Raw genomic sequence first — 22416 nt, 5'->3', positions numbered from 1 at the left:
TCCTTATACCACACACAAAAATTGACTCCAAATGGATGAAAGACCTAAATGTGAGACAGGAATCCATCAAAATCCTTGAGGAGAACAAAGGCAGCAATATCTTCGACCTCAGCCGCAGCAACTTCTTCCTAGAAACATCGCCTAAGGCAAGGGAAGCAAGGGCAAAAATGAACTATTGGGACTTCATCAAGATAAAAATCTTTTGCACAGGAAAGGAAATAGTCAACAAAACCAAAAGACAACAGACAGAATGGGAGAAGATATTTGCAAATGACATATCAGATAAAGGGCTAGTATCCAAAATCTATAAAGAACTCATCAAACTCAACACCCAAAGAACAAAGAATCCAATCAAGAAATGGGCAGAAGACATGAACAGACATTTTTCCAAAGAAGACATCCAAATGGCCAACAGACACATGAAAAAGTCCTCAACATCCCTCAGCATCAGGGAAATCCAAATCAAAACCTCAATGAGATACCACCTCACACCAGTCAGAATGGCCAGAGTTAACAAGTTAGGAAGTGACAGATGTTGGCGGGGATGCGGAGAAAGGGGAACCCTCCTACACTGTTGGTGGGAATGCAAGCTGGTGCAGCCACTCTGGAAAACAGTATGGAGGTTCCTCAGAAAGTTGAAAATAGAGCTATGCTATGACCCAGCAATTGCACTACTGGGTATTTACCCCAAAGATACAAATGTAGCGATCTGAAGGGGCACATGCACCCCAACATTTATAGCAGCAATGTCCACAATAACCAAACTATGGAAAGAGCCTAGATGTCCATCAACACATGAATGGATAAAGAAGATGTGGTACACACACACACACACACACACACAGTGGAATATTATGCAGCCATCAAAAAATGAATTTTTGCCATTTGCAATGATGTGGATGGAACTAGAGGGTATTAGGCTAAGCGAAATAAGTTAATCAGAGAAAGACAAGTATCATATGACCTCACTGATATGAGGAATTTGAGAAACAAGACAGAGGATCATAGGGGAAGGGAGGGAAAAAATGAAACAAGTTGAAACCAGAGAGGGAGACAAATCATAAGAGACTCTTAATCTCAGGAAACAAACTGAGGGTTGCTGGAGTGGAAGGGGGTGGGAGGGATGGGGTAGCTGGAGGATGGACATCGGGAAGGGTATGTGCTATGGTGAGCGCTGTGAATTGTGTAAGACTGCTGATTCACAGACCTGTACCTTTGAAACAAATAATACATTGTATGTTAATAAAAAATATTGAAAAAAAGACTAAAATAAAATGAAGGAAAATATTGATAGTTTTTTCTTTATGAAGACACTATTTTGTAAGTGGAAAACAAGGCACACAATCTTAATATCAAAATTTGATGATATAGGAATGGACCTAGAAGGTATTATGCTAAGTGAAATCAGTCAGATAGAAAAAGACAAATACCATAAGATTTCACTTATACATGGAGTCTGAAACAAAACAAAACAAATGAACCAAGAAAAAAGCAGAAACCATAAATACAGAGAACAAACTGGTGGTTGCCAGAGGGAGAGGTGGGGGATGGGCAAAATTGGTGAAGAGGAGTGGGAGGCACAAGCTTCCAGTTATGGAATGAATAAGCCATGGGGATGAAAGGTAGAGCATCAGGAATATGGTCAATGGTATTGTAATAGCATTGTATGGTGACAAATGGTAGCTACACTTGTGGTAAGCATAGCGTAATATATAGACTTATCAAATCACTGTTGTACACCTGAAAATAATGTGACATTGTGTAACAATCATATTTCAACTTAAAAAAACTTGGTGATATAAAAATAAAACTATGGATTAATCCCACCAATGACGTATATGCAAAAATTCAAAATATCAAAATAATAAATACAATCCAGAAGTATGGCAAAGAAATACTGGGGACACCTGGGTGGCTCAGTCGGTTAAGTCTCTACCTTCGGCTCAGGTCATGATCCCAGAGTCCTGGGATCTAGTCCCAGTCCTGCATCGCATCAGGCTCCTTGCTCAGCAGGGAGCCTGCTTCTCTCTGCCTGCCACTCCCCCTGCTTGTGCTCTCTCTCTGACAAATAAATAAAGCCTTAAGAAAAAAAAAGAAATACTACACCATGACAAATCAGTCAATTGCTACAGTAAGAATTCAAACAATTGTTTCAGTCCCAATGTCCCTCTTACACTTACTTCATTTTATCCTTATATTATTTTCTCTATTTGTACTGAAAACTTGTTTAAAGTTTTATCTGCATTTTACCCACTTTGTCAAACAGGAGTCACTCCCCCTTGCAGGTGTCGGCAAAGATGTCTTGATTAGTACCGCTCATGTGTTCAAGATCTAACAGCATGTCTTGTCCTTGGTTGCAAGGCAAGATGACAATATGTAATAACTTGAACAACAGAATTAGACAACAGATTTGAAAATGCTTAAATGCACTGATTAACTCATTCATTGTCATATATCCTGAGACAGAAGACGTTATGAGCACTTCACCTGCTGACTCAGAATTTTTGGTCCAGACCACCTTTTCAAATTGTAGAATTTGCATGGCCCTATCCCCATGGTGCTTTAGCATCCTTCACAATGGACTCATACCACAATTATTAGTATCACATTTCCCAATTCAATGTACGTACCATCAAAGTTCCACTTGGCCCAACCTCTTCCCCTCGCCATTCCTGGGCCCTGCCAACTGCCTTGCTTGAAATCCAGAGGAAATACAGCAATGACCCATGCTATTTCTGCTGCTGCCATTGCCACTGTTGTTCAAGCCACAGCTTGAGGAATGACCTAACATAGCATCACCTAACAAGAATAGACTACTACTGCTGCAAACTAGTCAAAGTGCACACATGGAAACACAGTGGACTTAATGCTCCAAGGGTTGCACTTTGACAAATGGAGACTAGCTACGTTCCCTCAATAATGGCTTTTCTAAGAATGATTATGACTCTTTTCAATGTTACCTTTTTACACTCATTTTACATCACATCCCAAGCTAAAGGTTTTTTCTGGTTTCTCTGAACTGTGGCTCTTCCTTGCCTTTAAACAAGAACTATCTTGCTACCATCCTAGGGTGCAGAAAACTAGGATAATGGCCCCTGGTCTGCCCTGCCCTGAGCTGTGGTTTTAAGCAGGATAACAGATATTTATATTTCAGAATGGTGTATTCCACACTTGACCTTGTCCATTGGGTCCCCCAAAGGCCTTGTGTTAAGGGTTTGGACAATGTGTGTGTTTGCGGATAGGCCTGGGGGGAGGGAGAAGGGAGGTGGGGAGAGCAGAAAGCCCTATCAGAGGGGTAAGTTTATCCTTACAGGTTCATGCACATATAATTCAGTCCACCATTGAGATTGGGCTTAGTGTAACTCTCTGGCCCTGTTGACCATTGAAAAGGTAAGTGTAATAATACAAGACCTTTGTTTGGGCATAGAGTCCCCTATTTATTGAGCATTTGTAAGTCTGCAGAGGAAATAACACATCATCAAGTGGGGTAGAATTTCTTTTTGAAAATAAAAAAGAGTGATAATTTCTGTAACTATGAGAAAAATAATTACCAATAGACCAGATTCTTAGTGTTTGCTACTTAGGACAATCTCTCCCTATGATCAGTCTACATCAGAAACCAAATTATTATAAGACGATTATGTATTTAGTGCTCAGGGAATCAGGGCAAGCTGACTTAGCTAGATGTTGGTGCTGTCAAAGTATGTGGATATCTAATTCATTTAGTGTTGCTCATGTTTTTCCCTATATAGGTGATCAACTATAGGTAATCAAATCTTTCATATTTTCCCTTTATGGCTTCTAGATACTTGATCACGCTGAGGAAGATCCTTCCTACCTCTCTCTAGGTTATAAAAATAGACTCTTTGTTCCCTTCAAGCTTTTTATAAACACATTTCAACGTTTTCCTTTTTAAGTTTTCTGTTATATACAGTTGTATGTATTATGAGGTAGGTGCCTATTCTCAAAGCTTACCTTTTTCTGACAGCATACTTTGTGGAAGGACTTTTGATATTCTGTTAGTTCTTGGTTACCTCCAAAATGTTAATTTTCTCCATAAGTAGAAACATTATGTTTGCTACTTTTGAGGCATGGTGCACTGAGCTGCTGTTGGTAATGTCTTATATTACAGAACTCACTTTCTTAAAAATAGAATGAACAGTTTGGGTGGTTTCTTAGCTCAAGGTTAGAAAACAGGGCCTGGGGCAACAGTTTACCTTGAGATGTATAATACAAGGAAACAAGTGTGAGGGGAAAGGGAAGCAAGGCAAGGAAAGAAGGAAAGCAGATACACGGGGGTTAGCTACCCATCTGGACAGAACTTTTCAACAAAAGCACAGCTGATTACTTATATCACATGATGTCTCCAGTAAGGGTACATAAAATTACTGTTTCTAAGCACAGTCTATGTAAGTGGAAGGATGGAAAAGAATTTATCTGTCAGCTCTCCTGAGTAGTCTCCTTTGCTCAAAGCCCAGCCCACAGGGTGAACTTGACAGAGAAATTAACCAAAAAAGAGGTGTAAACACAAAATTTGCCTGAACCACAGCAATTTGCTAAACCCACACTTGGGATGTTTATTGAGACAAGGCAAGTAAAATACGAATTTAAAAAAAGAAAGCCAGTTTTCTGAGTCTTGAAATATTATGCTTTGGGTGACAATTTATAAGAGAACTATACTCCATTTTTGTAAAATTACCTTTGAACACATTTGACTGGGGTAGACCCACTTAAATTCCTAAAACCTTTAGATGAGAACAAAACCAAATATCCTGCCAGTTTCTAATTTCCTTGGTTTCCCGGGAGCTGCCATCATCTCTAAAGAGAGCGAGCACACTTGGTCCTCCCTGTCCCCGTGATCTGCCACAGTCATGGCCACAATCCTAGAGCCATAGGCTTCCCCAGATGACTGAGAGTGGCAACCTCCAATGTGAAAACATCAGGACATCAGCGAGTGACTTGGCCAGCCATGTGGCCTGCCTGGACCAGGCTGTCACACATCTGTCTCACACAGCACTTCCCAAAGTCCAGGCGATTTGGTTCCAAGTAACACCAGGCATGGGACATCCCAAGTACATGCGGTGCACCCTAGGGCTGTGCCACGCTCAGACTAGTTCCTTCTCAGTCTCTGTTCAACAAGACTTCCAGAAAATGTTTGGCATCCGGTCACACCCTGGGTCGCCACATTACCACAGCAATGACAATTATTACTCTGTATTAAATGCCCACTGGTGCGTGACCTGGTGGCATGGGGATTAAATGGTCACAGAAGCACAAAGAGACTACAGCCAGTGATCCCCCAGCAGGAGGCAATCAAGACTGAAGTGGGAGGCAGGGAGAGGGGAAAAGAATGGCAAGGAAGGAAAGGAGGAGAAATCTGCTGAGAGCAGATGGAGGCTGGTCAGGCCTGTGCCCCTGCCACATGGTGGCTTTTTATGACTTAACCTCATTTTTACCCACATTTAAAATGAGGTTAAGTAATCAAAGTCACTCAGCACCCCAAATTCAACATGGCTTGATGTGAATATTTTCTAAGGGTTTTTTTTTTAATTCATTTGAGAGAGAGAGAGAGAGCTTATGTGCGCACACACAAGAGTAGGAGCAGGGGGAGAGGCAGAGGGAGAGAGAGAAGCAGACTCCCCACTGAGCAGGGAGACTGACGCAGGGGGCTGGATTCCAGGACCATGGGATCATGAGCTGAGCTGAAGGCAGATGCTTAACTGACTGAGCCACCCAGGCGCCCCATGAATGTTTTTTCAGATGTTCAAGCTATATATCTGGGTTAGAAAACGAGTCTCATTGTCTCTATTTTCTCAAGTATCTCCAATGACTATTTTTTAGGAGAAAATTAGAAAAAAAATTTTAATCAGGCTCCGAAAGTTTAGTTACAATATCATCTAATTTTATAAAAATCACTCAGCACCCCCAACTTGAACAAATCAATACAAAGGTCATTATTATTTGCTCAGTACCCAAACTGTTCATCTTATCTGACATATAGGAGCACCAAGATAAATATTATTTTCTCTGTTTCTCATCTGAACCTCAACTATTGGCAACTCCCAAGATTTTACTCTTTCTTCTACACCTTGCTATGTGGGTATCTATAAAGCTATGGACTCGACATAAAGAATATCATCTTCATCTGTGTCTTCATCAAGGAGAGTTTTTTGTCAAGTACCTAATCGAAGCATTATACAGACATTTGGTTCCATACAAAGCGATTTTAAAGCAACCAATTGCTCAAGTTTGGAAGGCTAGTGGCTCTAGCCCTTACTAATGAAGTGATCTTGGGAAACTTACCTAGCTTCTCCAAGTCTCATTTCTTCTGCAGTAAAAATATAAAACTTACTTGACAGGATCATTGAGATTAAGTGGAGGGGCTAGGAACTATATAAAATGCCAATCAGTGTCTGAAAAATATTAGGTACCACACACTTTTTTCTTCTATAATATACATGTCTTGTACATAAATGTGTTGCTTATCAAATTTGTGTAATACTATTCTTTAAAAAAGAGAAAACTCAAGGGCTTCTAGTTTTGTCTGAAATTATCACTTTAATCAAGAGAAAAGCATAGAAATTTATTTTACATCTGTTTTATGTGACATAGGAGCCCTCATAAGGAAATGAAGATCCAAACAAGTGGCAAAAGCTAAGTGCTTATATAGTAGGTTGAAGGAAGGCAGACAATTGTGTAAAAGTACCTAAAATATGGGGAGACCAAGGGAAGGTAAAATTTATTTTAACAAGATCTGTTTGTACAGAATTCTCTCAGCCTCAACTCCCCATCTCTGGTGATAAGAATTTGTCTTTCCTCCTGGTATAGGGAAGACAATTTTCACATGGGATTTTTATCTCCTGCCTTCAGGAAGAAAAGGGCAGGTCAGAGTGCCTTTCTTGTACCTGTTATTTTCCAAATGCTTTTACTTTTTAATTTTTTTAAATGTTATTTATTTGTGTGTGTGAGAGAGAGAGCACGAGCAGGGGGGTGGGGCAGAGGGAGAAGAAGATTCCCCGTTGAGCAGGGAGCCCGGAGCAGTGCTTGATCCCACTGGGATCATGACCTGAGCTGAAGGTAGACGCTTAACTGCTTAACCAACTGAGCCACCCAGGGGCCCTTCCAAACGCTTTTAGCTCAAAATAATCCTTATGCCAAAGGGGCATATTTGGGGGCGGTATATTCTACCAACCTTCACTCTCATACAAAGTTTAAAACAAAAAAAACCCTCACAAATTAGAAATAAACCAAGCCATAAAACTGAAAAAACCATTTAAATTAACATTAATGAGATTGATTAAATGTTGCTTTGTTCGTTCTAAATCACCATCTGCAATATGAACAGGGTAGTGTTGCAACAGCACAGATTCCCTCGATTTAAACGTTCCTTCAGTAGGCGGAGCTTGAGGACTCCTCCTCAACCCTCTGCCAATTTCCTTAACTCAAACTACCGCAAAACCTCTATCAGTACAAAATGATGTACTTATTATGGAGCAAATACACCCTTTAGGTATTAACACAGTTTTACATTTTTCTCGGTGACTAGAAACAGAATTTCACTGATCTAAGATGCCTTTGATTTTTAGATGCATCATTATTTTACATACCACTTCGAAAGGAAAACAATACTTCTAATTCAAGTACGGAACGATGCTCAGGTGCCATCAGCTGTGAGAGGCACCGTAACTTCAGCGATGCTGAACCATGGGGGAAAGAAGTCTATCTAATACCAGTGAATACCGTAGTGCTACTTTGTGTCATGACAGTATTTAACGCAACACAAAATTTGCCTCCAAGTCACCAGTTGGTCTCCAAACATCCCCGTTTTCTTCCTATCCTTCAAGCCCAGCTTACCCAAGTGTCCCCCTCCTCTGTATGGCTTTGCCTGAGCACTGCTGCCTGCAGAAGTTTCTGCACTGATGGGAAGGCTTGTGGTTTTGTTAGCGTATTTTTGTTTCCATACTATATCTTGCTTTCCAAATAGATCATAAACTCAAGGACGTGATCCTTTTTTTTTTTTTTTTTGCTGGTTAAAACACACAACTTTATTGATGAAACACAAGTCTAAGATTAACAAATGTAAACCAATACAAAAGTGTAGCTTATTTATGATTAGTCTGCTGTCAGTTTAGGTAGAGGAAAGAGTAAAAAATATCTCAATCTAGGTAGCAAGATGGAATCAATAAATGCTCTCTTTATACAAGCTCTAGGATTCATTAAATCATTACAATGGTCCAGACTAAAACCAGCCACCACAAGTAACATCACTGTTGATGACCCTTGATATTCATTATTCCAGAGTAGGAGCTGAAAGGATCTCCTTGCCATGTAAGCACAGTGGAAAACAAAGAATTTACAAAATGTTCCCAGTGCACACTAAAAAATTATCTCGAGATTGTTTGGGACCTACTCCCAATTAGAGTTTGGTCAATACTTTTAGGACTTTTACTTTCACCACCAGATCATTGTGATTTGCTAATGCCTTGATTTTCTTAACACACACTCCAGATTCTTTGAATAAGAAAAAAAGTGAACTTCTGCTGAATTCCTTCTTAGACGATGCAAGCCCTTCGTTTTTTATGTTGTCATTTATATTCTCAAATAGAGTAAGGATATTAAGAAGAATCTCTCTGTCCCATTCTTTATTAAAGAGGGAAATCAATTCTGACGGTACTTTACAACTGACCAACTCTCTTGTCATGGCTGGGTTTTCAGTAAAGTTTATAATTAGTTTCATAATCTGAATCTTGGTGAAGTAATTTCCCAGGAATAACAAAGCAAAAAAGTCTGGAAAAGAATAGGAAAGCAGATGTTGGTAATGATTAGTCACAGTCATGTTGGTTAACAGTCTTAGTCCAGCCATCTGCACAGCTGAGTCCAAGCGACAGATCATGGTATCATCACACACTTGACTGATATATGTCTTAATCTTGCCCTGATTTTCAGCATTCACACTCAAGTTATTAAGGGCATTGTAAGCTTTTTCCCTAATAATAGGATCTTTCGTTTTGATCAGTTTTGCAATAATTGGAAGACCGCCCAACTCACGAATGGCATTTTGGTTAAAAGAATATGCTGCATTGTTACCCAGAGTGACCAAGGCTATTTCTTGAATAAAAGGATCATTTGATCTTTCCAGGATGTTAAGAACCTTTTGAAGGTCAGATGCACCCAGAATATCATCAATTTTATAGGGAAAGTTGAACTTGCCCCTGCGAACAGGCCATGCTGTGGCTGGAGTCCTGGTGCTCTTCCCTCGGGTTCTTCCCTTGGTTTTTCCACTTGCCCTACCTCCAGCCCTAGCCCCACTCCTGGTGGGGTGGCAGCCTCCACCCCTGCCTCCTGGGCAGGGTAAACTGGGTGCCAAGGTCCTGTTGCCAGAGATAGTGCCCAACCGGGCTCCTCGGCCCGCCTTTGCACTTGCCTGTTCCTTCAGAGTGCTGAAAAGGGCTTTGGCCTTGGCCTCTAGGCCACCTCCGCTCCGGGCCCCCAAGTGGGCCTCTGCCTTTACATCTGAACCACTCTGGAGTTCCATGCCCACCTCAGCCTTGACCTTTGATTCACCCTGAAGTCTAGCTCCAGCCCCCACCCCAGCATTAGCCTTAGCTCCTTTCCCAGTCTCGACCCCAGTCTCTACAATATCACTAGATTCTTCCTCATCGTCTTCCTCATCGTCGTCCCAGATTTTCTCACTCTCATCTCTTCCCCAGGTCAGTCTGTAGACGCAGTAGCAGGCGCCTGCCCCGATCACCACACCGGCGGCCACACAACCAGCTTCCCGAGTACGGCCCATGCTGGGGTGAAGGTCTGAACCAAATTCTTAACCAGGGAGAAGTGGGACCGCTCTGGCCCAGAGCAGGGCTCCTGTTGGGGGCGGAGTCTTCAGCGACAGCTGGCGGACCCTGTGGCAGCTTGCAGGTAACAGCAGAACCTAGGAATGAAGGAAAGATTTACGGCGTCCGTCTCCCCATTTTGTGCCTTTGCATGCGGACAGACTGAACTACGGACCAACACACGGACAGGGACGTGACAGGGACTCAGGGCTGGATCACTGATTCCTTTCCTCTACGGGGAAGGTAATTGTGGAAAATTTTTCCCACCTCCAGACTCTCCAACCTCACGTTCTACCATCCCACCCCAGTACGTTACATTTAAGGCATCTAATCAGTTCCCTACCTCCCCTACCCCTCCAGATGTCCTGGGGCTAGTGGCACCCCCACATACACCCGCACAGGTCCAGGCAGTTTCTTCCTTCTCTTCCTTGCCTGGGAGTCCACTGCGTCCTGCAAACCTGCATACAAAGGGATGGGGAGGAGGATGCTGAACGCTCAAGGGACAGAAGAACCTCACCCTGGATGGGGCCCACTTCCCTCTCCGGAATCTCTGGTCCCAGTTCTGCGCAGCCCAACCCTCCACTCCTCAGTCACAGAGCTGTGGCTTTGAAATTCAGTATCTCCCTTCCCCATCTCCTTTATCTTTTTCGATCCTCCACCCCACCCTGGTCAGTCACTTCCCTTTCCCTGTAATAAAATGGATGGTGGTGGAGCGAGTGTTGAAGGCAGACGGCAAAATGCACAAAGGTTTCCAACTGGCGCTTGCCTCCGCCACCCCCACCATCTCAGAGGTACGGGGACACCCCTCCCTACACCCATTCCACCAAACTCCACTGCTCCGGAGCAATTTCCTTCCTCCCTCATCTCAGGTTCCGCCTCCTCCACTAAATCTAAGGACTGATAACTCTGAGACTGAGTGCTTGACAGACAGAACAAACCCAGGACACCGTACTCCAAAGAGTAATTTGGAGCAAGATCCTCCCCACCCCCACTTCAGGATTCTCGTGACACTCCACCCCCCAGCCACTTCCTTCTGTGTCGTCTACCTGCAGAGCACTTTGTTTTGAAAGCTCTGAAATGGAATAAAGAGGAGGAAAGGAGGGGGATGCGGAGGAAGTCTATGGGCTCCCTCGGGTTTGCAGTCCTCGCAATTCTCCACCCCAGGGGTCCCCAAATAGTGCCACCACCCTCACTCTGACCTACTTTTTCTGGACAATTTTCCTCTTCTGCCTGCTTTCTAGGGTTGAATTGGCCCTAAAGTGCAAGATCCACAGACATACAAACGGCAGGACAGAGACAGACAGCTGGGCAGACAGAACAGCACTTCAGAGAGTCCCAATACCAGCTTTTCCAAAATCTGGATCCTGGTTGTCCAACGGATTTCATCTTTTGGCCTCTCACCCCGACCCCCACTTCTCAGGACTCCGCTGACATCAGCCCTCTTCCTGCCCGGCGTCCATTCACCCACTCCCGCAGCCCCCACCCTCACTGGTCGGCCATTTTCCCAGCAAAAACCACACCCCTTCTGAACAACTGGAAAGGGAGGAGGCGGGGCGAGGGAGTAAGGAAAACCTGAGGAGCAAAAGAAGAGCCCCCTCCCCGATGCATTTCCACCCCCAACGACAGCCATTTTCCCTGTGGGTACTGTCACATCCTTCTTCCTACATAAAATAACAGGAAGACAGCTGGAGTCAGAAATGGGCCCAAGTTAAGTCAGGGACCGCGGCCACCCCCACCCCTCCGGGGACTGCGGGGCAATCCCACCTCTACCCAGACCCGCAGGGATTGGGGCAGATTCGTTACTCTTTGCTCTGCGAGGTACAGCGCCCTACTGAAAGACGTGGGGAATGACAGACGCACAGCCCCAAGGTTCTGGCTTGGTAGACGGACCAGCACCCAGGGCAAGAATCTTACTATCTGCCCTTCCCGATTCAAGGCCCTGGAAGCCAAAGTTTGCAGATTTCCTCCCTCCTGGTCTGGGGTCGCCCCTGGAAGCCGCGCCCTAGAGTCCACCATTTTTGTTCTTGGAAGGGCCAGGGATAGTGCAAGGCTGTGGAGAAAGCAGGCGTCGTCCCTCTTTGGTCTCCCCCTCCGCTCCCCGCACCGCAGGGATTCCCCCGGGCGGCGCCCATCCGCACACCGACCCGCTGGGATCCCGGCAGTTACCTCCTCGTCCTTCCCGGGCCCCAGGCCCGCCCGGCCTCGGGGTAATAGGGAGCTGGCAACCGGACCAAACCAGGACCAGGATGAGAAGGACGTCTGCAAACGTCGGCTCCTGCCCACGTGAGGGCCACGTCACCCGTGAGTTCCAGACCCCAATTACCACTCCCACCAGCAGTGCGGCAGGAGCTGGCCCACCCCTTTCCTTCCCGGCTCCATCGGGGCCTGCCACTCATTTTCTTCTGCCAATCCCAGAGACCGAGGAGAGCTTCTCCTTGTGGCTGGAATTTGCCTTTCTCCGGTTAACAGGGAGAAGCTGCATCTGTTCCCTCGTCCGTTGGTCTTTTCTTCCTCTTTGAGGTCTTTTCTTTCCTTCTTCTCCCCTTCTCTCACTCCCCCCCCACCCCCAGCCATGAAGGGCCAGCATTTTCCCTGCACCCCTCTATGAAATGAGAGGAAAGATCTCAGAAAAGATTATACGTAGTGGGAGTCTCTTACTTTCTTAAACTTTCCTGTTCATTTCTTAAAATCAGTAATGCATTACTTTTATATTGAGAAAATAAAATGATGCTATTTTCATTTGAGTGGAGAATTTAAGTGGGGGGGGGACCCAAAAGGCCTCATTAATTACGTTATATTTTGTTATAGTACAAGAAAAATGTTTCTACTGGTTATAACAAAATGGCAGCTTTCGAAACATACTACCCCGTTTTAAAATTGAAAACAAATTTTTCAGACTATCTATGAATTATTCCACAAAGAGATCTAATCCTTAGTCGTCTAAGTTTGGCCAGTTAATGTAAATGATCTACTACTTTTTCTACTTTGGGATCAACTTACAATTTGATAAAACAAAAGCAACACAATCCTGTCTTGTTTGATTAAAGAAAGACGTGTATTTACTGTCCCAAAGTCTTGACGAATGCTGTAGGAACCTGTTGTGATTTGATGGCTCTTCTGAGATCTGCCCCTGGATTACATTCCAGTCCACGAAGGAGGAGGCAGCTGAGGGTGTGAGGAATGTAGAAATGATCTGATCTCTCAGCTTTGTCAAGTGGGGGAGGAAGGTGCTGACCCTCCACCTCCTCCCATATTCCAGAGCCTCTTATTCCCTGCATTCAGCCACCTGACTCTGTCGCTCGCTCTAAAAGTACACATGGACAGGTGACCAAGATGGCAAACGCCATCTTTACTCAGGGGACCAACTTGAGTCACTGTCTCTGGCTTCTTCCCTTTCTCCCTCCTCCCCCCCCAAATTCCCAGGGATGTGACTCAGGGATACATAGAAGGGACTGCTGTTCCCACATAGCCCTGCAGCTGTGGGTTTCCATGAAGAAGTGATTGCTGCCTGGGGGAAGCCCCCAGGTCGGCCTGCTCTGCCCTCATTCATGGTGCCTTAGTTAACATGGCTCCTAACACGGGGGCTACCACCTGGCTTGAGAGGTGCAGCCAGCTGGGCCTCTTACGTCTGGCCTCCTCGCCACAGGGCACCCCGGGAGAACCTAGCCTTGCTGCAGGGTCACTGCCTGCAGCCCATGCCCCCTCTGCTGCCCCCTCATCCAAATGTATGCCGGGGCCCCAGGGAGTCTCCCCACTGACCATACTGATTAACCTAGACTGGGCTTTCTCAGCTGACCACTTCTGTGCTGTATCTGGAATTGTATCAACGTTATGCACATACATATGTTCATTTTAGTGGAGAGAGGGGTCATAGCTCTCACCAGATTCTCACAGGCATCCATGACTTTAACAAAATAATGAACTACTTGCCTAGGAAAAAGGATATATCCCCTGAGTAGAAATCAATCTCTTCCTTTCTCTCTCTCTCTCAGTCTCTCTCTCTGCCTCTTTCTCTCTCATTGTACACATTTCTTATTTTTTTTAAATGTGCAAACAATGCAGAAATGTATGAGGTAGAATGTGAAAGTGCCCTGCAACTCCTGTTCCACCACCAACCACTTTTAACAATTTCCACCTTTCTTCATGCAAATACAAAAAGTATATGTATGCATGTGTCCAGTTCCAGGTTGAACAACAATACACAGAATAAGATGGTTGACATTTAGTGACATAAAGCACAATGAATCTGCACTTTGATTTGAGGACTGACATCTTTAAAAATTGAGTCTATCTATGTCGACTTTTATGATCTTCAACAAATTTTGTTTCTTCAGGTAAGTTATACTCATTACTTGCTAAGTTTATTCCTAGGTAGTTTATTGTTTTGTTGTTTTGGGGGATGACATTCCTTTTATGATTATATTTTCTACCAGGTTATTGCTTATCTAAGGAAAAATAATTAGTATTTCTGATAATTTTTCAGTTGATACATTTGGTTTTTCTAGCAAATGCATCTGCATTTGCATCTAGCATCTGCAAATGATGATTTTTTTAATTTCCTCTTTTCCGATATTTATATCTCTTATTCTTCCATTTTCTGGATGTGCTGCATTGACCAGAACCTCTAGAACGATGTTGAATAATGGTGATTGAGGGCCTCCCAAACTTGTTCCTGAAGTAAATGGGAATGCCCCTAATATTTCACCATTTAGTGTGAGTTTGCTGTTTGTTTCTGATGTGTTCTCCTTCTGTTTTTGTGTGAGTGGGGGGGGTGATGTCTAAAAGCTGCACTTCTCTCCTGCTACCCCTGCTTGTATTCCCTCTCTCGCTGTGCCTCTCTCTGTCAAATAAATAAATAAAATCTTAAAAAAATGGGGGGCCGCCTGGGTGGCTCAGTCATTAAGCGTCTGCCTTTGGCTCAGGTCATGATCCCAGGATCCTGGGATCGAGCCCCCCCATGGGCTCCCTGCTCAGTGGGAAGCCTGCTTCTCCCTCTCCCACTCCCCCTGCTTATGTTCCCTCTCTTGCTGTGTCTCTCTCTGTCAAATAAATAAATAAAATCTTAAAAAAAATAAAATAAAAGCTGCACTTCTAGGGTGCCTGGGTGGCTCAGTCGGTTAAGCATCTGACTTCAGCTCAGGTCATGATCTCAGGGTCCTGGGATCCACACCCCCCCATTGGTCTCCCTGCTCAGCGGGAAGTCTGCTTGTCCCTCTGCCCCTCCCCCTGCTCATGCCCTCTCCCTCCCCCCTCAAATAAATAAAATCTTTAAAAATTAATTAAAGCTGCATTTTTATAACCCCTTATATAAGACTGAGAAAAATTCAGTTGTCCACATCACAATATTGGGAGAGAGAGGGGACCAGGGAGAATTGCCATAAATCCTGTGCTTATTGTGAATATGTTGGTGAGCAAAAACAGACACTGATTCTGCTCTCATAGTGGAAACAAGACCTTAATGAAATAATCACACATGCATACAAACCGAAAAAATATTGTGAATGAAAGGAACATTATTAGTATAGTAAAAGAAGTGGCAGAGTCTGGGGATCAAAGAAGACTTCCTTGTGGGGGGAAAGGGAGGGAAAATTTGAGCTGAGATGAAGAAAAGTATTAACTAGGAAAGGAGGGCAGCTGAAAATAAGAATGTTCCAATTCTCCACCTTTCTGATAACCACCATGATAACCCATATACCTCAATCCTAGGATAAATCCTGGGAAAATCACTGTTAACTTTTCAGTTGACTCTCCAGGTTTTGCTGTTATTTTATATATATCATCAACAACAACTATATATATATATATGTATACATATATAAGTAGGTACATCGTATGTGAGTGTATATACACATAGCTTTTAAAAATAATTTTGGGTCATAGAATGCAAACTATTTGTTCACCTAATGTATCATGTACATTATTTTATCAGATACAATAATATTCTGCAGTATGGATTTACCAAAATTTTACCAATCTATCACTGATTGATATTTAGCCTCTTCCCAATCTTGGTCTATTACAAAAATGTCAAAGTGGAAGCCTTCATACACATATTTTTTGACAATTGTGGCATTATTTTCTTATGATAAATTCCTGGAAGTGAAACCACTGGGTCAAAGTAGATGTTGCCAACTTCACCTCTTAAATTTTGATGTATATATATTCCATGTTCTGCTCCAAAATTTTTCAATTTATTTAATTATAAGTGAGATTAAGCATCTTCTCATAGGTTTGTTAACCATTTGTATATTTCTTTTTTTTTTTTAAAGATTTTATTTATTTATTTGACAGAGAGATAGAGAGAGAGCACAAGTAGGCAGAGTGGCAGGCAGAGGGAGAGGGAGAAGCAGGCTCTCCGCCGAGCAGGGAGCCGGATGTGGGGCTCGATCCCAGGACCCCAGGATCATGACCCCAGCCGAAGGCAGCCGCCTAACCGACTGAGCCACCCAGGCGCCCCACCATTTGTATATTTCTTTCTATGAATTGCTTTTCCCCATTTTTCCATTAAGCTTTTCATCTTTTTCTTATTAATACATTAGAACTTTCTGTATATCAAGGAAATGAGCTCTTTGACTATCATAAGTGTTATAAATATATTCCCAGTTTATAATTTTTTGGACTTCTGCAATATGGAATTTTTAAATCTTTATGATACAAAATTTATCAATTATTTGTTTACATTTTTGGGGTTGTGTGCCCTGGTTAGGAAGACCTGTATTTTCTTCTAATGTTTATGTACATTTTTTAATGTACATTTTTTAGTATTTAAATTTTTGGCTCATATGGAATTTTTTTGGTGGCATTGCCTTTGTTACCAGTAAGGCACCAGCAATTTTCCTCACCATTGCTTTTGAACCATTTGTATAAATGTCAACATGGTGAATAAAGCAAGTAACCTCCTAATGTCATTGTAAATACATTTTCTCCAGCTTTATTGAACACATGGAATATTTTTTTTCCACATAGTTAGGAAATTGTCCAGTGCCAATTATCAAATAATCTTTCTTTAGCTCGCTGATTTAAAACATCACCTTTATGAAAGAAAGAAGACAGAGAGAGAGAGGCAAACCATAAAAAAGACTCAACTATAGAGAACAAGCTGAAAGCTGATAGAAGGAGGTGGGCAGGGGATGGGCTAAATGGGTGATGGGTATTAAGGAAGCATTTGCTGTGATGAGCACTGGGTGTTATATGTAAGGGATGAGTCACTAAATTCTGTTCCTGAAACTAATACTGCACTACAGGTTAACTAGCTAGAATTTAAATAAAAACTTGAAACAAAAAATAAATAAATAAGTAAATAAAATGTCACCTTTATCATAAGCTGAAAAGCCACGTATATTTGGATATATTTCTTGATTCTTTATTATGTTGCTCGAATCTGTTATTTTTTTTCTTTTTACGTACCAGACTGTTTTAATTATAGTATCTTTATAATATTTTTTAATATCTGGGAGGATAAGGCCTCTTTAATCACTCTTTTTCATAATTTACCTGCCTATTCACGTGTGTTTATTTAGACATAAAATGTATTATCTTGTTACATTCCCTTAAAATCCTGTCTTTATTCCAATTTAGGTTACACTTAATTTATGAGCTAACTGAGGGATAACTGGCATCTTTATAAGAATATCTTACCATTTGGGGCACCTGGGTGGCTCAGTCGTTAAGCGTCTGCCTTCGGCTCAGGTCATGATCTCAGGGTCCTGGGATCGAGCCCCGCATCAGGCTCCCTGCTCAGCGGGAAGCCCGCTTCTCCCTCTCCCACTCCCCCTGCTTGTGTTCCCTCTCTCACTGTGTCTCTCTGTCAAATAAATAAATAAAGTCTTAAAAAAAAAAAAAGAATATCTTACCATTTCACACAGGTCAGAATGGCTATCATTAAAAAGACAAGAGAAGACAATTGCTGGTGAGGATGTAGAGACAAAGGGAACCCTTGTGCACTGTGGGTGGGAATGTAAATTGGTACAGCCACCAGGGAAAACAGTATGGAGGATCCTCAAAAAATTAAAAATAAAAATACTATACGATCCAGTAATTCCACTTCTGGGTATTTGTCTGAAGAAAATGAAATCACTATGTCAAAGAGATGTCTGCACCCCCATGTGCATTGCAGCATTATTCACAATAGCCAAGACACAAAAACAACCAAAATGTTCATCAATGGATGACTGAATTAAAATACACATATTATATTTATATATTATATATGAATATATATATTTGTTGTTGTTCATTCATAAAAAGAAGGAAATCCTGCCATTTGCAATAACATGGATAAACTTGGACGGTATTATGCTAAGTGAAATAACTCAGACAAAGAATGACAAGTGCTGTATGATTATCACTTGCATGTGGAATCTAAAAGAGCCAAACTCATAGAAACTTGAGAGTAGATTGGTGGTTGCCAGAGGCTGGGGAAAGAGAGAAATGAGGCGATGTTGGTACAAACTTCCAGTTATAAGATGAATAAGTTCTGGGGATCTAAATGAACAGCACAGTGACTATAGTTAACAGTACTGTATTGTATACTTGGCAGTTGCTAAGAGAGTAGATCTTAAATGTTCTCACCACAACAACTACAACAAATAAGGTGATAATTATATGGTATGATGATGTGTTAACTAACCATATTGTGATAATCATTTTGCAATATATATGTGTATCAAATCATCACACTGTTCACCTTAAACTTACATAAAATTATATGTCAATTATATCTCAATAAAACTGAGGAGGAAAGAATATCTTTCTATATAAGAACCCATTTTTTCTAGTTGTCTTCATTCTTTTTCCTCAGCAGCATTTCTAAATTAAAAAAAAAAAACAAAAACTCCTAGAGCATTGCCTGGCACACTATAGATTATTAATAAATACTTGTTGAATTAATGAGTTTGTCTTGCAGATTTTTTGTTAAGGGTATTCTTTTTTTTTTAAGATTTTATTTATTTATTTGACAGAGAGAGACACAGTGAGAGAGGGAACACAAGCAGGGGGAGTGGGAGAGGGAGAAGCAGGCTTCCCGCAGAGCAGGGAGCCCAATGCGGGGCTTGATGTGGGGCTCGATGCGGGGTTCGATCCCAGGACCCCGGGATCATGACCTGAGCCGAAGGCAGACGCTTAACGACTGAGCCACACAGGCACCCCAAGGGTATTCTTAAGTAGCTTACTATTCTTCATGGCTATTGTAAGTTGAATCGTTTCTTTATCTTACTTTTTCTGTTTATTGTTTTTATATATGAAAGTGGTTGGTTTTTGCAGTTGATTTTATAGCCAGCCTCTTTATGGAATTCCTAAAGTTTCAAAGTTTTTAGCTGATTCTCTTAGATTTGTTTCATTTGCAGTAATGATCATCTTGTCTCCTCCTTTCCAATATTAATATCACATTCCCTTCTCAGATAATTGCATTAAGTAGTACTTCCAGAACAGTGTTAAATAATTGTGAAAAAAACTGGCATCCTTGTCTCTTTCCTGATTTTTATGAGAATGCTCCTGGTGTTTGTCCCTCAAACCTAAGGGACTTCTTGGTCAGAACTAGGGCCATGGAAGAGGGACCTTCTGCAGGAGCTGAAGTCTTGGCCCATCACTGCCAGTATACTTATTGGCAGTCACTGCCAATAAAACACAGCCCGAATCAGTGAGGGAACAGGGAAGAAAATAAATTGCCTTCTCTGTTCCTCCAAAGTTCTGTAAGTGTATTCCACTGGCCAAATCCAAAGAGACTCCAACTAGGAAAGGTGCCTAGGGAATACAATCCATAGGAGTCAGCCTCCCAGGGCATAGAACAGGACCAAGGGGCAGGAAATTGATCAGGAGGTAAGGTTAAATAAAGGTTAGCCAACATAGTTCACCCTTTTAGCCACGCAGCATCCATTCTTGCCCTTTACTCAAATAAAGAAACTCATCTCCAACAGGGAGGAAGGGACAAAAAGACCCATCAGCCTCTGTACTGTCATTGAGTAATGTCAATTCATGCTCTCCACCTGAAACCTAATTTATAACAACCATCTCCAGTATTTTTCATATATAAGAGAAAGGAAGGAAAAAAATTATCAACAAAGATACACCTAGCTGCCATAGCTCCCCTCTGTAGCTGGTCATGAGGCCAAAGTCAATAATCCATTTCATATGCCCCTTAGCTTTTCATAGTTCTTTCCCTGATGTAGTGACCCTAACCTTCAATCCTATCTTTATTGGATTTTTGCATTTTCCCATTGACCAGGACTATTGGGCAAATGAGTACTAAGAGGTGCCCTAATGGGCTCCACGCAAACTTCTCCTGTTTTCATTGTATAGCAGCAACTCTACTCCCCCTTGGTAACGGGATTCAATCACTCCAGCAGGTACAGTAACCCCTTCTCTGCCTGTCAATTGCATAAGGAGACCAAAATGGCCAGGTTGCAGTTTCAGCTTTCAATTTAATGGAACCATGGCCTTATTCCCTGTGGGAAATATTCATCCCTTGGAAAATGGAACCTCCAAACCTGCTGAGCCCAAGGTTGTGGAGACAAAAATATATTTTTTTCTCCTACTGGATTAATTGGTGTGATAGTGAGAGGGGCCACTCCCTCCTCCATCCCTTCATTCCCAGACTCGTGCATCCTCACTATGAAGGAAATACCACCATATATTGGTCACTGGTTTTAAAGCAGCCATTATATTCTTGTAGTATAGCACTCTCAACATGGAACATTTGATCCTATAACTAAGCTTTCAGTAATTCATTTACTTTTCTATCAGGCAAGCTGCTTCTGCATGATGGAGTAAGTAATACAGATTAGTGAATCTTTGGATATGACTCCATTATTGTACTTCATCTACCATTAAATGAATTCCTTGGTCAGAGACAATACTGTTATCTAGGATAACCCGATGATGATTAAGGCATTCTGGAAGTCAGTGGATGGTGGCACTGAAGAATCATCATGAGCAAAGAAGATAAATGTGTGTCCAGAATATTTATTTCCATAAGGAAAAATGTCTGTTCTCACCATGATGAGTGGTGTCCCATATAATAATCCTACCACCATAGGGCTGACTGGTATCCCCAGGAAATACTGTCTTATTGTATTGAATGGTTCTTCATAATCTTATTTTGTTGTCAGTTTGGGCACTCAGCAGTGTTAGCACAAGATCAACTTTGGTGAGTGGAAGTCCATGTTATTCAGCCCATGCATAACCTCCATAACATTGATGCTAATCTAATACAGCTAGCACAAAAAATAGGGACCATTATCACTATTCTATTTACTACAGTGCTATATTGAATTTGATAATATTTTCTTTTGGACTTTTGCATTTATATTTATAATTTAGTTTGACCTCTGGTTTACTGTTTTAGTTCTAGTCCTCTTTGTTTTGGTATAAGTCTTATGAAACCTTATATAATTAATTGGGTAGATTTCCACCTTTTCCTATGCTCTAGAACACTTTAAATTATTTTTAAAAATTTGTGGATCCTTGATGATGTTGTGGTAGGAAAAAGAATGTCTCCTCAAAGATGTCTACATATTGGAATCTGTGATTAAGTTACCTTATATGGCAAAAAGGACTTTGCAGATGTGATTAAATTAAGGATATTGAGATAGGAAGATTATGCTAGATTGGCTGGGTGGGCCCAATGTAATCACAAGGGTCCTTTTTAAAAAATTTTTTACAAGGGTCCGTATAAGGGGGGCAGAAGTGTCATATAAGACGTGATGACAGAATCACACATCAGAGTGACGTGGGGCGATGGGCAGAGGAATTCAAGCAGCCTCTAGAAGGTGGAAAAAGCAAGGAAATGGATTCTCCACTAGAGCATCCAGAAGGAACATAGTAGCTCTGTCAACCCATTTTAGGCTTTTGACCTCCAGAACTGTAAGATAATGTGTCTTGTTTTAAGCCATTGAATTTTCAATAACTTGTTACAGCAGCAGTAGGGAACTAATACGATGTCATCACTGTTTTCAAAAAACAGAAGTTTTTTATATTTACCCAGATATTAACCATTTCTACTGCTTCTCCTTCATTCCTGAATTCCAGATTTCCCCCTGGTATCATTTCCCTTTAGGCTGGAGACCTTCCTTTAGCATTTTTTTTTTTTTTTTTACAACATGTCTGTTGGCAACAAATTCTCTTGGTTTTCCTTCATCTGAGAACATCTTTATTACATCTCTGTTCTTGAAGTATAACTATGGTTTGGCAATTCTTTCCTTTAAACACTTTAAAGATGTTGTTATTCCACTATTTTCTGAGCTTCATTGTTTGGGATAAGAAAACCACGGTCTTTCAAATTGTTGTTCCCCTATAAGTAATGTGTTATTTTCCTCTAGCTACTTTCAAGGTTTTTTCTTTACTTTTGGTTTTTAGTAGTTAGATAAGATGTGTCTAGGCATGCTTTTCTTTGAGTTCATCCTGCTTGGGATTTATTGACCTTCTTGAATATGTAAATTTATGACGTTCAAAATATCTGGGAAATGGTTAACAATTATATCCTCAAATAATTTTTCTATTCTAGGAGGGGCAAGCCCAAAAGATCAGGAACTGATATCCCCTCCCAGCACCATCTCACAGAGCAGGAGTTTTACTCAGGTAAAAGCAG

General features: G+C 41.8%; 1 protein-coding gene across 40 annotated transcripts in view; it reads right to left on the bottom strand.

Moving 5' to 3' along the window:
* LOC123848316 (armadillo repeat-containing X-linked protein 1) overlaps positions 1 to 22416 on the bottom strand; it is an 88560-nt gene that overhangs the window by 41654 nt on the left and 24490 nt on the right. For 19 of the 40 annotated variants that reach the window (XM_064574365.1, XM_064574354.1, XM_064574358.1 and 16 more), the window contains 2 exons: positions 10177 to 10291; positions 9789 to 9931 (listed from right to left, as the gene is read on the bottom strand). The exons of 4 other annotated variants lie outside the window; for them this stretch is intronic. Coding sequence is in view for 14 of the 36 variants with exons in the window: in XM_064574383.1 (XP_064430453.1) it covers positions 8417 to 9793 (1377 nt within the window). In the remaining 22 variants the exon portion in view is untranslated. 17 more of the 40 variants (XM_064574384.1, XM_064574381.1, XM_064574379.1 and 14 more) reach the window with 12 other exon arrangements.

This window comes from Mirounga angustirostris, unplaced genomic scaffold (genome assembly GCF_029215605.1).
Source record: "Mirounga angustirostris isolate CCGP_5_RB_7025 unplaced genomic scaffold, mMirAng1.0.hap1 SCAF_11, whole genome shotgun sequence".
In the NCBI taxonomy this organism is placed as follows: Eukaryota; Metazoa; Chordata; class Mammalia; order Carnivora; family Phocidae; genus Mirounga; species Mirounga angustirostris.
The sequence above is the reverse complement of the archived record's forward strand: the minus strand, read 5'-3'. Positions and strand labels throughout refer to the sequence as shown.